This window comes from Simochromis diagramma, unplaced genomic scaffold (assembly GCF_900408965.1).
Source record: "Simochromis diagramma unplaced genomic scaffold, fSimDia1.1 OVJJ01000501.1, whole genome shotgun sequence".
NCBI classification, from domain to species: Eukaryota; Metazoa; Chordata; class Actinopteri; order Cichliformes; family Cichlidae; genus Simochromis; species Simochromis diagramma.
This window is the reverse complement of record NW_024387320.1, coordinates 3,175,070-3,191,378: the sequence shown is the minus strand read 5'-3', so window position 1 is coordinate 3,191,378 and position 16,309 is coordinate 3,175,070. Positions and strand designations below refer to the sequence as shown.

At 40.9% G+C, this 16,309-nt stretch overlaps 2 protein-coding genes across 3 annotated transcripts; both read right to left on the bottom strand.

Annotated features, from left to right (window-relative positions):
* Window positions 1-1,487: 1,487 nt before the first annotated feature.
* On the bottom strand, window positions 1,488-10,521 carry gpr161a (G protein-coupled receptor 161a). 2 transcript variants are annotated; one of them, XM_040005350.1, is made up of 6 exons: window positions 9,806-10,521; window positions 7,897-8,287; window positions 5,600-6,321; window positions 5,353-5,460; window positions 3,387-3,512; window positions 1,488-3,211 (listed from the first exon to the last, which is right to left on the bottom strand). In XM_040005350.1, the coding sequence occupies exons 2-6, from the start codon at window positions 8,238-8,240 to the stop codon at window positions 2,940-2,942; spliced, it is 1,572 nt and encodes a 523-aa protein (XP_039861284.1). In that variant the 5' UTR covers window positions 8,241-8,287; window positions 9,806-10,521; the 3' UTR covers window positions 1,488-2,939. The 2 variants fall into 2 exon arrangements, with proteins under 2 accessions (XP_039861284.1, XP_039861283.1); XM_040005349.1 differs by having other exon boundaries at window positions 7,897-8,284.
* Window positions 10,522-10,667: 146 nt separating this feature from the next.
* otc (ornithine transcarbamylase) lies at window positions 10,668-16,233 on the bottom strand. Its single transcript, XM_040005353.1, has 10 exons — window positions 15,555-16,233; window positions 15,332-15,470; window positions 15,160-15,241; window positions 12,829-12,916; window positions 12,483-12,636; window positions 12,282-12,404; window positions 12,061-12,114; window positions 11,819-11,968; window positions 11,231-11,368; window positions 10,668-11,119 (listed from the first exon to the last, which is right to left on the bottom strand). The coding sequence occupies exons 1-10, from the start codon at window positions 15,635-15,637 to the stop codon at window positions 11,060-11,062; spliced, it is 1,071 nt and encodes a 356-aa protein (XP_039861287.1). The 5' UTR covers window positions 15,638-16,233; the 3' UTR covers window positions 10,668-11,059.
* Window positions 16,234-16,309: the final 76 nt, after the last annotated feature.

Sequence of the window (16,309 nt, the reverse complement as noted above, 5' to 3'; positions counted from 1 at the left end):
ACTAAGTGTTTGACTTCAGCAACAGACGGCACCTGCTGACAGATACTGACAGCTGTTGTGGGTGTACAGAGCAGCTGATCTTGGGTCAAACCTGTGTCATACAGTTCTACTGAACAGCTGCTCTGTTAGTCCAAACCCAGTTTCCTGTGGAAATCACTTAAAAGTGAACCAGTGTTTGGACAAGTAATCCCAGTGACTCGTCAAAGTGATTCATTCTATAGCACCTTTTGAGATAAACATCACAAAGCGCTTAACAACAAAATCAACATAAAAAAGTTAACCCCCCTCAAGTCTAAAAAGATGAGACCACAGAGTCCACAGATCTCAAGCTCAGAAGGAGAGTGTTCTGGGGGGGGGGCTCCTTTTACCTCCATGCGTCCCTGCTGGGCATGTATGGGGTGTAAAGGTGGACAGGTGCTGGTCTGTGAAGAGCTCTAAAAGTGAAAAGCAGATTCTGATTCAATGGGAAGCCAGTGTAGCTGGCAGAGCAATGGTGTGACATGAGAACTTGGAATATGTAGTGAGAAGCCTCGCAGCAGTGGTCTGAAAAACCTGCAGATGTTCCAAGGACATTTTTGCTTAGACAAGTAAAAATACAATTACAGTAATCCACATGTGATGAAATAAGTACATGAATAATAATTTCCAGTTCAGAGCGTAACTCAATGGGACTTAACTTGGCAATAATTTACAAGTGATTAAAAACAAGAGTGAAACAGAAGTTTGACATGTATTAAGTGAAATCAGAGCCAAAGATTACTCCTGGCTGCCTGATAGAGACGAGTGCAGATTTAGCTCATTTTGGAAAGAAGACCAAGAGGTTCTTTCACCTTAGGCCCAAATCTGGGGCCCAAACAAGAACTTTTTCTTTAAGGAAGAAACACATTGAACATTTTCGTTAAAGTCATTTCACATTTATAGAGGTGATAAACTAATGTTACTGATGTCTTGAGGTTTGGGGTATCAGCTTTTATTCTTCCCTGCAGCATAAAGTATTTTATGATCCAGGTAACAAGCTGTAGGTGATGCTGACTGTGCGGCTTGTTTGCAGAACAAGAGAAACAAACAGCTCAGTGATTCAATGTTTTGGTTGCTGTTTGGCTTCAGCTCTCATTCACAGCAGACAAAGAATTCAAACGATGTTTTATGTAAAAACTAAATTTAATGCAAACATTTGTATTAACACTTACTGTATATGAAAAGGTTACATCACTCAGGTGTACATTTTTTTTCTTACAAACATAGAACATGTTCAACATACGAGGTAAGACTGAAGCACCACAACTGGGCTCTATGTATAAAAAAAATTGTCTCCTAATACAGAGAGTGTATAAGGTGAGGTACAACCCAGTGTACCAATGAATATTCCCTATGCTCAGGTTTCCTGATTCAACACTAAACACAAACATATTTCTGACATCAACAACATCGATTATTGATTCTGGACTTCATTTTCCTATGATCTCCATTTCTTGTTAGCTCATTCGGTCTTCACTGATAAGAAACTGCAGTGAAAGAGTACCCAATGTGTGTTTAAGTGCAATAACTGTGTTTGCCCACAGTCGCACGTAATCATGAAATACCAGGACTCCAGCCGTGCTTACAGCAGGCACCTTATTCATACTACAGATATTAACAGACATTTTAGATTTTTTGCTGGCAGAATATGTTCATATATGCAAAGTGTTATGCCGTACCTTTACTAACATCACTGAACGAAATGCAAACTGCATCCCATTGTCACTGGAATGTGCACATATTAATTGGGTCATTTAGAAGTGTGTAAATGTTGTTATACCAAGTGTCTTTGACTCTGTTGAAACTGCAGCTACTAGAACACAGAACAGCTGTTCAGTCAAACTTAATTTGACTTTGATCTGCAAACTAAAGCCATTTCAACGACTCCTTTGTCAGTGTGTGTTTTCAGATTTTTTTTTTTTTTTTTTTTTTTTTTTTTAAATAAACATACCGCTTCCTAAACCTGGTTTTGCAGGAGGTTTCTTCCTGTTAAAAGGAAGTTCTTCCTTCTTACTGTCACCAAGTACTTGCTCATAGCGGATCAACTGAATTCCCCCCATTATTGTACGGTCAATATTATTATAGATTACAATAAAAAGCGCCTTGAGGCAAGTGTTGTTGTGGTTTGGTTATGGTTGAACTTCCTTCGTAGTACATCGCTCCGGACTGAACAGTACATAAATATAGTAAACTGTCTCACTCCAAAGCAACTTGTTTTAGTATCCACCAATTTCCTATGTTTAAAGATATCACTATGCATTGGAAGGGAAGGCTGGAATAACGTTAACATTTAAACCTGCAGGTGATCTAGTTTTTCCAAATCTACCAGTGATGCCTCTGAAATCAGTAAAACTTCACTGTTGCAGGAGGCAAAGTGACAGGTGGTAATAATAATATTGAAAATGACTCTTTCCCATGCAAATTCAAATTACTGCAGTTCATCCTGTACCAGTAAGAGTGACAAAGGTGCAGGTTGTCCTGCGCTGAGTAAACACGTACCTCACAGTCTAATTCTCCACAGTGAGTGGAAAACATGTAGTGAGGATTTACTGAGTGCAATGTTAGGAGAGAAATTCTACCTGAAAAGAGCTAATCTGTCAAAAGATGCTGTTTTTTTTTTTTTTTTTTTTTCCCATTTTGCCCACTGAGGCAATTTTTCTTATTAAGCTTAAAAACATACAATAACATAATATATATTATAGCAGAAGTTAATAAAATGATCAGACCAATGAAGTTACAGTAGTTAAGGCTTCCTATTAGATTTGATGCTATGCACTGGGTCCAACATCGTAGAATGAATAACGTGCCTCTTCCTGTTCGCTAATAATTTCAAGTAAGGAGTATCCACATGTAAAGAGGGCAGACTTCATCAGCGGTACCACAGAGCTCTGTAACAGTGTCAAGAGTGGGAAAGCTGCTGTTCAGGTGGGTTTCTCCTCTCCATCCTGCTCTTCTTCACCTCTGTCATCCTTAACGATCCCTTCATCAATACTCTCCAGCCTCAGTCTCTGGCCTTCCAGGTATCTGGGCCTCGGCGCGGCCCTCACTGTGACGAGTCCTGCCGACAGAGCTGAACTCTCCCCAAACAGGGTGAGCTTAGCATCGCTCTCTATGGCTTTCGCCAAGCAGGAGGCGAACATGTCGAGAGATTTGTGCACCTCTGTGTGGATCTGGACTGAGGATGTGTTTTCAGCTGGGGAAATCAACAGACATCAGTCAAAGCTTTGGTAAACACAAGCTACAGTAAACAATTCTCTTGCCTGGTCCCTTTTCTTTTCTTTTTTTGGTCATTTGTGTATCATGTGAAGCCTAAGGTATTTTCCCTGCTCTCTAATCTTCTGTTGAAGCGGGAAATGAATGACGGATACCTTTGGAATGCTCCACCTGGTCTTCAAAGGTGACTGAGCTCCTCCTTTTCCCGGACGGAGGCCCGTGGTGCTGCGCGAGGGAGGAGCCATCTGTGGAGAAGTTATCCAGCAGCATCACATCTGTGCCTGTGTAGGAAAATAAAGAGGATCATTGCAAGTTAACTGCAAACAGAACTTAACAGAGATTGCAGGAAAGTTGCAGTAAAAGTCATCTTCATACCATATGGCCAGAAATGTACACACAAAGGTGGATCACAAGACATTTGTGTTGAACATGACACCACTTGCCCTCCCTACAGGATCAGTTAAAAACATGAGCTGGAAAACAAAAAGGCTGCCCAACAAAGAGGTGTATGATGCAGTAAGGTTTGTAAGTCTTTCAAACTTCATCTTTACAGCTTTGTTCTCTTTTAATTTTAAACTTAACTGTAGAAAAAAATTGAGAAAAAAAAAAGGTGCTGCTTTTCTTTCTAGAAACGCATAAATTCTAAATCAAAGTTAGGCGATGCAGCATGTTTTTGGCATAATTGGACAAAAAGTTCTCAATAAGCCCTCGGTATGTTCTTAAATGAAAAGGTATTTATGTAGCATTTTTTTCTAGAGTGAAAGTATTCTGGAACAAACGACCAGGCGCTGAAGGGATTTCACCCATAGGAGCATGCCTTCAATTCTATTTGAAGCCAAACAGCAGCGATTCACTGTTTCGGTCTGCTGCAGGGAAGAGCTCTTTTAACAAACTCCACGGTCTGGTAAGTTTCTGTAGGCTGATGACTGTGTGACAATACTGTATGTTTATGAAGAATCTCAACTGCTCGATTAGCTGTCAAATGCTGCTGGAAAAATGTAAATATTCTTAACTTTCAGAATACCTTCAGTTTTTCTGTCATCTTAAAAACTTAAGCAGATTATGGTGGCCAATCAAACACTTTTGACATTTTGACCAACCTTATAAACAGTGCATTGGTCTTTGATCAGTAGTTGTTGATCAATGGTCATGAGAATTTACATATTAATGATCATGGAACTGACCTCCCAGCCCATTGTTCCTTCAGTGGTGCTAGTTTCAATCATTATGCAAATGTACTGTTTATAAGATTGGGGAAACCTGCAGTCAGCTGAGACTGAAGAAGTCACTTGGATGAGTGACGAAACCTTTCTCCCACTGAAAAATTCTACGTCCAGGTGAACAGAATCAACCTTTTGAAGGATGTTTCATTTTATTCATGAGTCTGTAGGGATAAAATACACGATAATCCTACAATCATCAAACCGCCTCAGTCTCGGGGTTGGGGATCTGTAAAGTCTACATAGAAGAGATAATAATAAGGTACACATGACAAACTGTCATTTTTTTCAGATCCTCATCTGCATCCAGGGTTTACCCAACCTTCTGACCCTTTGGCAGGTGAAATAGGCTCCAGCACCCCTGGACTAATGGATATGCATGATAATATGCAGGGTTTTTTTTTTTTTACTAAATTTAAATTTTTCATACACTTATAATTTTTCTGCAATGATTATTGAAGTTAGTCAACTCCCTAAAAAAAACGAATTGAAACAACAGTGTTGTGGACACAAAAGCTCACAACACAGGCAAGAAGGACACAGAGGAGCTGCTGAAAGATCAGGTTCGGAAATGTATGAATGAATGAAATGTATGAATTTTAATTAGATCATGTCCTGTTAGTAAAAAAAAAAGGGTGTTTTGGTAAATATAGCTTTTCTGTGTATTTGCCTTTCGACCACTGAAAAACTCCTGCCAGGATGAAGTTTTTCCAAAATCTTAGTTTCTGCACTTAAATGTGGACATCAGACTGTGCACCGTTTTTATTAGTACATAGTACATTTCTTCACGCTTAGGGTTATATCGCCACCTGTTGCTTTGGCATGCTCTTGGCAGCACTTGAGGATTGCTTGGAGTTTTTGATATGAAGCAATTATTTCCCCCTTTCCGTGTGCAACTTACATGAGTCCTGAGTGAAACTGAAGCCAGTGTCTCCTGTGCTGCTTCCTGGGGCCAACAGCTGTCCTCCACCCGCGAGCATGGCAGTCAGGTGTGGGGACATCCCCAAGTCTGAAAACACAAATTCTCATGAGATCATCACATCCCGCAGGAATATAAATCTAAACCAGCCTTATGCATTTACTAAAGATAAAACCAGCAACATACACACACATCTGCATGACACAGAGAGCCCCAGCTATAGTCCCACCTGTGATTCTGTTGGAGATGCTGAAGAGGCGGGACGTCCTTTGGCGCGTGGCAAACGACTCTCTGTAGTACCGATCTCCAAAGCACATCCCCAGCAGCTCCTTCCTCACCGTTTTATTCCACAGGCCATAGATGAGTGGGTGGCACACCGCGCTGCAGAAAGACAGCCACGCTACCAGAGTCTCCACCCACTGAGACACGCTGCCCTGACCCCACAAGGCCTCAGTGCCCACCACCCCAACGTATGGCCCCCAGGTCATGAGGAAGGTGCCAATCACCACTAAGATGGTGACCAAAGCCTTGCACTGACTCCCTGCGTACACGAGGCTCCGCCGACTTCCATTAGAGGAAGTCGAGGTGCTCGAGTTCTTACGCCCGTTCCTCTGGGCTCCAGTGGAGTCGTCCTGGGCCACAACAACAGTCCCGCAGTGAACTTTGCGGGCTTTCATGCGGGCTACGCGGAAAATGACACCATAACATGCCAGCATAATGAAGAAGGGTGGGAGGATGCACCAGGTGACCCAGAAGGCCGTGTAGCTCGGCTCTCTGTGCCACGACGCCACGCACGTCCACTTGAAGCAGTCGAACTCAAAGGAGGACCAGCCGAACAGAGGAGGCAGGCAGCCTACCAACGAGTGAAACCACACGTAGGCGATGACGACAACCGCCCGGTTGCCTGTGATCTTCATGGGGTAGATCATCGGGTAGAGCACGGCATAGTACCTGTTGTGAGGAGACATGAGCACGATGAAGAAATCTGCACAACAGGAACTCAACACCGTCCTCCAGGGAGACTTTTGATCAGAGTAACACACAGGCTGCTGAGATTGGAGTCAGTGATACAAAAGCTAAAAGCTGCACTTTTCTCTCTCCCCGACAATCCTGTGAAATGTTTTCCTAAAAGCTGCAAACAGAAGAGAACAGACGGGCTTGGCAGAAGAACAAAAACAGGCTCTGTAATCTAAAATTCCCAAAGGATGCTGAGGATAATTAGGTGAGCAGTGAGAACAGCAGGAACTGTGCGCTACACAGAAAATTTACAGTAGCTCTCGGTAGCTCTGCGACACCCGACAGAATTAAAACAGTATTCAACTGCAGCGGTTTAAAAGTAGCTCCAGAAAATCTGAAAGGCAGTGCATGTGGATAAGTTATTATAAGTGCTGAAACTTTAGTGTTAATCTCAAAAGTCATTCAATTGTTGATTATTGGTCTGAACATCAGATTAATCATTTTAGGCGTTTTCTAGCATTTAGGAAAACAACAGAACAGCTGCTAACAATTTCCTCGAGTCCCAAAGGTGTCTCCTAATTGCATGGTTTTCTGAACAAATAAGCCACAACCCAAAGAATTTAAATTTGCAATCAAACAAAACATGGATACATAGAGAAAACCTCACAGCCGGGGAATGTTTGATGGACAAATAATGGGGCTGGAAGGACATTTTCTGAGATGGTATCGTATGTTACTGTATATTTTTTGATTACCAAAATTAATTAACAATTCTCCCCTTCTTACAAGCAAAGCAAAATAAACTAAACTTTGTGTCTGAATAACCATTTGAGTTTGTTATTACACAAAGTACTTGCACAAAATATTGGCAAAATACGATCGAGTCTAGAAACTGGAACCAGAAAATGAAAACTAGGAAACCCCAAATATCAAAGATGTTTTTTTGTTGTTAAATAAATAAAGTGCCTTAAAATATCTATAACTTAAACATTTTTATAATCAAAATTTTGTGCAATATGTTTACTGGCTTTATTCCATGCATTTGTTTAAGCAGGCATTTAAAGTTCAAGGATTTAAGCCCATGCTCATCACCTGATCAGAGAAATCTACAGGAAAATACCACAAATTAATTCTGTGGTTAACCTCTCTTATTTACAAGAGTGTGACGTTAGAGGGAAATGCACCAAGAGCATTTTTTTTTAAGTTTATTCAGCATAACGTTCATCTGAGCTTGAAGTGGAAAATTGCTAACCTTCAGTTTCCTATGCTTACTGTAACTTTACTGTCTTGGTTACGTCCAGCTTCAGGACTTAAATCAACACTAAATTTCATGCTCTAGTCCATTTGATGCCAGAATCTCCCAACATCTGGGATAAATTAATAATATAGTGATGCATTAATCAGCTAAATCTTTCTCAGAAATTAGCAGAGACCAAAAATGGGCTACAGGTTCTCCGCTGGAGGGAACCATATGTCAGTGTCAGTGTAAGGGCTCACTTTTTAAAAGAATTCAAGTTAAATGCTTAGATTATAGGGCTACAATATAATACAGTATAATCTGGCACTAACCTGTCAATAGCGATAGCTCCGAGGGTAAGCATGCTGGCAGAGCTGATGAGGAGATAGAGCAGGGCGGTGAAGTTGCACCACACCACCCCAAACATCCACTCTCTCTTTGCTGAGCTCACAGCTACAAACGGTAGCACCAGCACGGACAGCAGCAGGTTGGACAGAGTCAGGCTGAACACAAACTTGTTGCTGGGTGTGAGCAGATAAGGCCTGCGATAAAGGGTTGCCACAATCAGAAAGTTCCCGAGGCAGGCGAGCAGCGTGATGGTCACAATGGAGACTGACTCCAGGGCAGCCAGACCCTCGCCATTCCCCACTGTGGTACAGTTCCTGCTCGTGTTCATGGTGAGAAGCTGGGCCACCGGACCGGTGAAGGAATGGTGGGGGACTGCTGAGGAGAAGGCATTATTAGACAAAATAAATTGCCAAACTAAGACAAAGAAAAAAACAAAACAATATCATGAATTACAGCGAAAAACAACCTTTCAACCCTCAATCTACATTCATGCAGTTGGAACTCAACTCCTGGATTTTACCATTTTCTGCAGCACAAAAACTAATAGCAAAGACCAGGGACCTGTACTATGAAGCAAGTTTGATAACATACGCAGGATATTGTTATCTGGCTTTAGTTAGCCCAACAACAGGATTCGGGCTTAGGGTAACATGAAGTAGTCAATCCAGGATTTATCAAATCTAAAGCGTTGGAAGCATCTGAGCAATCAAAAACATGCACAGGTCATTTTCAGAGGTTAAACACATAATACAGTTGCTGCAGACAAACTATCAATAGTGTTTAACGCTCTGTGAGAAAAGAATAAACGCAAAAAAACGAATTCAAACTAATCTACAGCCAAGTTCAATCCCCAAACAGATGCCCTGGTTTGACATCAAATATTTATGCTTATAGAGCAAAAACAACAACAAGTTGCAGAATTGTTTACAGCCAACAGAGAAAACTAACATTACAGAATAAAGATGCATCTAAGACTAAATATTAATTACAGATGCTCTTTAGAGAAAGATAAAGACCTCAGATCTTCCTACTACCTACTAGCACCCTTTGTGCTAGTAGGTAGTAGATCACTCTTCTAGGCGTGATATATTCCAGAGAACTAACTGGTCAGGACGTGGTTGATCTTGATTATAACCCCATCAGGAACAGGTTAGGACTGCAGCTCATCCACGGGGATATACCGCAGTAAGAAGTGAACTGCCTTCACAGTCGAGGCTAAACTCTGAAGTTACCTGGATTTACCCAAATTTTGCTCCATGGTACAAATTTTACATATTTATAAAATATGTATGCTACATATGAATACTAAATAGTGAGGGCTTTAAGTAAAGTGGTACACACACGTTTCACATTAAGGTTCAAAGTACAAAAGTAAATGTTTACAGATGAAAAAGAATGTCAGAAATAAAACTAGCAAACACTGGTTACTGTACCACCTCCCACCATACGTGTTTATGTACTAGCAATATAACTCTACTAATGTATAACAATAACTCCAGCAACAATTTACTGCAGTTTTAAAAAACTATAGAGGATTTGAACACTAGATTTCACCACGTTAAAAGACTCTGTTTACAGCCAGGGTTAACTTTTCACTATTAAACAGTCTTCGGTCACAGTTAAAGCCTTTCACTAGTGGAAAGCATTATCTTTGCACATTATTTCGCATCGGAAAAGCGTAATTGTTGTTAAAGCTCACTATTTTGTTTCCCTGTTAGTGTTAACCTTTTGATTTAGCGTGAATATGGAAGTACAAAAATACAAAATAAAACTGCATCTTGCACATGTGAAGTGAGTTAGCGGTAACGCTAACATTAGCTAAAACTACCGTTAGTTAGCCAAAACTTTCCCCCATTGTCCCCCCTGAAACTCGGCTCTTTTTTTTTTTTTGACCTGCTTAGGCTCAGCGGTGCGGCTCCACATTTTCACTCTCGACGGGGATAAAACGTCCATCTTACTCCTCTGTTTCCACACCACAGCGCCCCAGAAGAGAGAGCCGAGCCAGGAAAATCCCTGAAAGCCAGTCGACACTGTTCACTTTGGTAATGTCTCTCTCCTCCGCCGACTCACAAACGGCCAGCTGCGGCTGCAATGGCGTCCTCCTCCCCATCCACCTCCCACCTCAGCTTCGACTCCCTCCCCGAGCAGTCTCCTTCCGTACGTGGGTGGTCGCTTAAGAGCATTGTCTTGCTTTCATATTGCCATTGAACCAGCTTACGTTATTTAACCGTGTGGAGTTTGTTGTGATCAAATCCTTATGACAAGTGCAGAACAACGATGAAAGTGTAGTGTATTCTTTCGCGGATGCCACACGCACCGTGTGCGTTTATAGTAGTGTTTACATAGCCATGTGAATGTGTGCGTGAGTGTTTACTTGATGACAGGCCGGCTTGTTTATGAATGAATTACTGAGCTGCATCGTTTTATCCAGCTGGACCACCCACGTAGATCATAGCTTCCCGCACTAAAACGTCACCTCCGCTTATCCAATGAAAAAACTCTGAAGGCTTCACGGCTCCATCCGATAGGGGGCGCACTCAGCCAATAACATATAACATGTCTAGTTCTGCAAGTGTAGTATATAAAGCGGTGTAATAGTGTGATTTTGTGAGTGCAGACTTTCAGCTTAAACTCACAGGGTTTTATGATAAAATATTGTGCATTTTTATACACTTCCCCATTTTCAGCGGCTTAAAAGTAAGCCGCTGAAAATGGGCCTCACTTGAAGCCACTTCAGTGGCTTCAAGTGAGGCCCTTGGTCACAGAATACATTTTATTAAACAGTATCTCTGTATCATTGGTGTATTGCAAATTCCAGATATGCACTAAACATTTACAAAATCAGTGGGGGTATTTTATTTATGGATTAACCTCTAGTTCTTCATCTTCACTGAAGTTTTAAGGCAGCTGTGGTGACACATCACACAAGAGTGAAATAAGAACTGTGAGCAATAAGCGAATCCTGGAAATTCCTGGGTTCTCTGCACTTTGACACACAGACCTACTATACATAAACAGAAGCACACCACAGCCCCACGCTCCCACATGGCAGCTCTATCCTGAAGTTACAATATGACAGCATTGCAACAGTCTTCTTTGAAGTCATCCCATGCCACAGAAAAGCTTAGTCCCTCTTAATAACTGATGTTAAAACTTCAGCATGGGGATCTGTGGCGTGTAGTCGGTCAGAAGAGAAACAATGAGGCCCTGAAAGACAGAAGACAGTTGTGATGGTCAGTTGAAAGAAAATTAAACTGGAGTTAAAAGGGGATTAAAACAAACTCAAACAGCACATTGTGCGTTAACATTTCAGCCCACCATGATGGTCCATTTTCTATTCTCTGCCTCCGAAAAAACGAGAGAACGGGATGAGTAGAACACCTGATCATCCACCTCCTCCATTTTCCGAGGGAGACAGTGCAGGAAGGTCCAGTCTGACTTGGCCACACTTCCTGTCTGTAACAGAAGGGCATCAAACCACGGGTAAGTGTTATCGTCCATGGAGTGTAACGATTTTCAGGGATGTGACTTAGACTTTCCTTCCCTTCCTTGAACTTGTTTTCTTAATATGAAAGTATCTAACTGTGTATACTATACGCAGAAAAACTAAACTAAAACCATTTAAAACCAGTTTCAATAGGTGGTGACATGATGCATAAAAACAAAACTTTCTCAAAAACCATTTTTATACAGTTTTCTTGTCTTTATCCATCTTTATCTAAAAAACAACAACAACAAAAATACTTTACCGTTGTTATATATTCATGTATCATTAATACATATATACACATATACACACCCACACATATAGCAAATAAATGATTTTTATCTGAAAAATATTAGTGTTTAAAAACCAGGTAAAAGGGTGAGAGTAACTACTTGGCTGAAAGTTATGTCTTTCTTTACCTGCATAGAAATCTGGTATCCATGGAAGTCTTTTAGCCTCTTTTTCTTCTCCTCTTCCTGTCCCATACTGACCCAGGTGTCAGTGACCAAGACATTGCTGTCACGGGCAGCCTCCATGGGGTCAGAGGTCAGAATCAACTGAGTACCATGCTGAGACAGAATATAATATAATTTATTAACATTAACCTTGGCAGAATACTTGAAACTAGAAGACATTAATGGCAGGTTTTAGAGGACCTCACCTGTTTGGCGAGCCTGTGTGCCTCTTCAGTAACGCCCTTGTCTGGCTCGTACCCCTGAACACAAAGATATGACTTTATCTTACTGACACAAGAAGTGCGCAGATAAGAAGCTCAAGTCTGACTGCCTGCCTTTAACCTCAAACTACACAAAAACGCATAAGATACAAAGACCAGAGTAACAAAGAGATCACATGCATCCAATAGCGCAATAAGAAACCAACCTTCGGTGTAGCAACCTTAAGATGAACTCCGAGTTTGGCTGCAGTCATCATGAAGGAGTGGAGAACATTGTTGCCATCTCCAATCCAGCTCACCGTTAGACCATTAAGGGATCCGTAATGCTCCTGGATTTAAAGAAAACAGGTACTGCATGGTTATCAACTAGTGCATTAAAATTGCAGAATACCACAGGGTAAGAGTACCTGTAAGGTGAGGAAGTCAGCCAGAATCTGGATTGGGTGATACAGATCTGACAGTCCATTAATGATGGGGATTGAAGCCTCCCTATCTAGCTCCTCCAGCGTCGAGTGCTTGTAAACACGAGCCAAGACAACATCACAGAATCCAGAGAGGACCCTGTTGTGAAAGATCAGACATGCACAAGGACTTTGTGGTTTATATACTGAGCCAGGAGGGAAATCTTGTTGAGAAAAACTGTGTTTCTTCTTCAGCAATTACATACAACAACGAAAATCATGAGGAGACTGCTATAGAAAAGGTTAAAGCTTGCAGCTGCTTTTATTTCCCTGAGATAAACCAACAGCTCACCTGGCTGTATCTGTGCAGCTCTCATTCACTCCCAGGTGGATGTCCTGTGAGGTAAGGAAGCAGGGGTGTCCACCCAGCAGAGCAAATCCTGGAGTTACAAGATTAAGGTACTTTTAGTTTCCCTAAAAGTCAACTAGTGCTTTAAAAAGTGTACTTAAAGTAAATGTGCAGACAGGAATATATAAAGGAGTGCACACTAAGGGGAGTGTGGGGGTGGTGGAGAGGGGAAATGAGGAGTGCTGATCAGTGTTTTGGTGGGGGTTTGTACTGAAAGTCGCCTTTCAGCAGTTCTTTTGTGACTACATTAACAATGACTGCACTGAATGGCATTAGCCGGGCTCCTGCACAAGGATAGAGTTTTTTAATTTATGTAATTATTGGCTTAATGACCTTCCATGCAGTAAGACACCACTGTTAAAACCATTGTACTTTTAATCCCTATAGGTAAAGCTACGTTAGCATGTTTTCATCAGTGAAATAAAGCAAGCATTCATTCATACATACATGTCATCTATGTAAACAAAGACTGACTTTGGCCTGATGTGACAAGACCATATTACTCACTGTAGGGTGTAACTGTATGGATCTATGCCAATATTAAATCAAGAATGATTCAGTTAATACATATAAATAATAAAAAAGCTGACTAAGAAATAAAAAGCTACAAAGCAAATATTGGGATGTATAATTGAAAGAGTAATTATGGAAAAACTTCAAATTTCTGCCTCTGAAAAAATAAAACAAAAATTTTGGGTTATTATCAAAAGATTGTGTAACTTATTAATTTCGCATCTTGACATAGTTAACTAAAAAGGTCTAAATTGAACGAAATAACTTAAAAATTTTAAATTAAGGTTAAGAAAAGTCCAAGTTTCGTTACGGTCGTCATGAAGGTGTGAAGTTATGGATAACAACAATGTTTTTGTGTGTGTTTTGTTGTTGTTTTTCCAATGGGAGAAAGCATCCATTATATGCATAAAGAAACACACAGCAAATTTCAGAATTACTTTCATTGCTCAATTTTGTTAGGATGCCTGGGTCGTTGACCCAGGGGTTTTGAGTTTATTATATTATTTATACTTTCTAGTTTTTGGTTTCTTTGAGTTCTGTCTTATGGTTTATGTCTCTGTCTTCTTTAGTTGCTCTGTCTCCCCTATCACCTGTATCCCCTTGTCTAGTTCGTGTCTCTGTGTATCCTTAGTTCCTATATCCCCGTGTTCAGTCAGTGTTTGTGTCTGCCCTGGTCCCACATCTCTGTTCCCTCTGTAGTGCCTGCATGTGAGTCTGTGTTATGTGTTTCCTGTTTTACTTTGAAGGTCTCCGTCTTATCTCAGTGTGTTCAGTTTACGCTTCTTTGGTCTCGTCAGTTCTGATTTGCCCCAGCTGTGTTTCCCTCCTGTTACTCATTCCCTGATTGCTCCTTTTGTGTATTTAAGCCCTGTGTTTCTCTGTGTCCGTGTCGCGATCTACCGTTTATTTTGCTGTGTGTTTTGCCCATCCACCGGTGTTAGTTTATTTTTGACCTTTTTTCCCCAGTTATGTTATGTTTGCGTTCAGCATTAAAGCTGTTTTGGTTTAAGTTCTGTCTCCGGAGTCTGCACCTTGGGTCCTATTCCTGTCTGCACACAGCCACACCTAACAAATTTATACACAATAACAACCTAAATTTGTGACTTACAGAAAAAAAAAAAAGTTTTTTCAGTGGTGGAAGCAAGTTTCCATTAATTTAACATAATATTAAATAAAAAAGAATGACTATTAGGAAAAAAAAACCCTGAAATATGAGTAACCAAACACATGAAAAATATAAAGATACACAAGCAAAACAAAATGAAGACTGAATCCGATTGAGATGCTGTGACGTGACCGTATAAAGGCGGCTCATGCTCAAAAACCCTCTAATGTGGCAGAATTACAACAATTCTGCAAAGATCGGCGGCCGAAATTCCTCCATGGTGCAGTGAAAGACTCATTGCCAGTTATCGCAAACACCTAATTTCAGTTGTTGCTACTAAAAGTGGCCCAACCAGTTATTAGGTTTTATTGGGCAATAATTTTTCATACAGGGTCATGTAGGTTTGGATTTTTTCCTCTTAACAAACACCTTTATTTAGAAATTGCATTTTGCGTTTACTTGTGTTATCTTTGTCTAATATTTAAATTTGTTTGATCTGAAACATTTAAATGTGACAAAAAAAAAAAAATAGGAAATCAGAATGGGGGGGCAAAAGCCTTTCCACACCACTACATATAGCAATGAAATATCTTGCCTCTGTCAAATCCCATACCCTGAGCCACGTCATGCATATGCTTGCATAGAAAAACTGACACCTGTTTCTGTGGACATTCTTGTTCTGGTGCTCCTCTTCTCAAATATCATTGCAATCGACTTTCCTTGTAGAAGAGGCAAATACTGAAATAGAAATGACTCTTAATTACACATCCAGAGGCCACAGAGTACACCAACTATAAGTACTGAAGTTTTGCAATTAAAGTTAAATACCTGTTTTTCGTGCTTGATCCGATGCTTGAGGTCTCCGGAGACCCACAGCAGCTTCTTGATTTCATCTGAGCTGAAATCCTTCAGAGTCAGACAGCTGCGACCTTTTAAATTCACCGAGCCGAGGCAGGCGGCTCCGGCGCTGGAAAAGCAACAAATATATTTTATCTTTTATCACCCGCACCCTACTTTCACAGCTCTTCTTCCACATTCGGATTTATCTTACCCAAACGCTCGTGCTGAACAGCTGTGCAGAGATTGGAAATATCTAGAAAGCGGGCTTTTTGCAGCAGACAGCCTCAGAGGCATGGTGGCTCACGGTAAGTGCAGCGGGAGCGCAATGCTATGTGGATATTTCATCAGAGAGGAACAACTTCTGTATGCCTCCTGTGTTTCAGGTGTCCTGCCAAAAGTAGTTACCCCCGGCAAAAACTGTTTCCCAATCTACGAGAGCGCGCAAAGGAGGAGGAGCCACTTGCCCAGCTTCGTTTCTGTACGCTACTTGTCACTGATCTGCAATCCGCGCAATAAAGCGTAAACCTGGAAAACAACAGACTCGATTCGTGAATGGATTTTAATACTAACTTCGTGACATTGTAATGTGCCGTGCGGAAGACTATTGAAGTAAGTGCTTCCCAGTATCTGCTGGGAATAGTTTGTCCAAACAAAGACGTTGATACTATGGTTTACATTTCTGTAATGCACATTAGCGGTGCTATCACGAAGGAGTTTATTTGCAAAATAAATCAGAGTATAACCAATAACCCCAGTAACTCTGGAGAGGATTTCTTCCTCCCAGCAAAGGTTATAGAGGCGTACAGATTTTATCAGGCTGTGTGGCAGCGTCTGTCAAAATGTGTGTCCTCTCCATCAATAATGAACGTTAGCAGAGTTTTTCTTTGACAATAAATAATTTAAATTAAAAAAAACATATAAATATACACGTCTTTGTCAGTAACAGGGCTTTTCAAAAATTTGCAA

Excerpts from the sequence above, each read along its gene's own strand:
- gpr161a (XM_040005350.1), bottom strand. The coding sequence starts at position 8,240 with ATGAACACGAGCAGGAACTGTACCACAGTGGGGAATGGCGAGGGTCTG. Across the intron at positions 6,322-7,896 it reads GGAGCTATCGCTATTGACAG|GTACTATGCCGTGCTCTACC; the intron begins GTTAGTGCCAGA and ends TCCTCACAACAG. Across the intron at positions 5,461-5,599 it reads CATCTCCAACAGAATCACAG|ACTTGGGGATGTCCCCACAC; the intron begins GTGGGACTATAG and ends TTGTGTTTTCAG.
- otc (XM_040005353.1), bottom strand. The coding sequence starts at position 15,637 with ATGCCTCTGAGGCTGTCTGCTGCAAAAAGCCCGCTTTCTAGATATTTC. Across the intron at positions 15,471-15,554 it reads TGTTCAGCACGAGCGTTTGG|CGCCGGAGCCGCCTGCCTCG; the intron begins GTAAGATAAATC and ends TTGCTTTTCCAG. Across the intron at positions 11,969-12,060 it reads CACACAGGCTCGCCAAACAG|CATGGTACTCAGTTGATTCT; the intron begins GTGAGGTCCTCT and ends ATTCTGTCTCAG.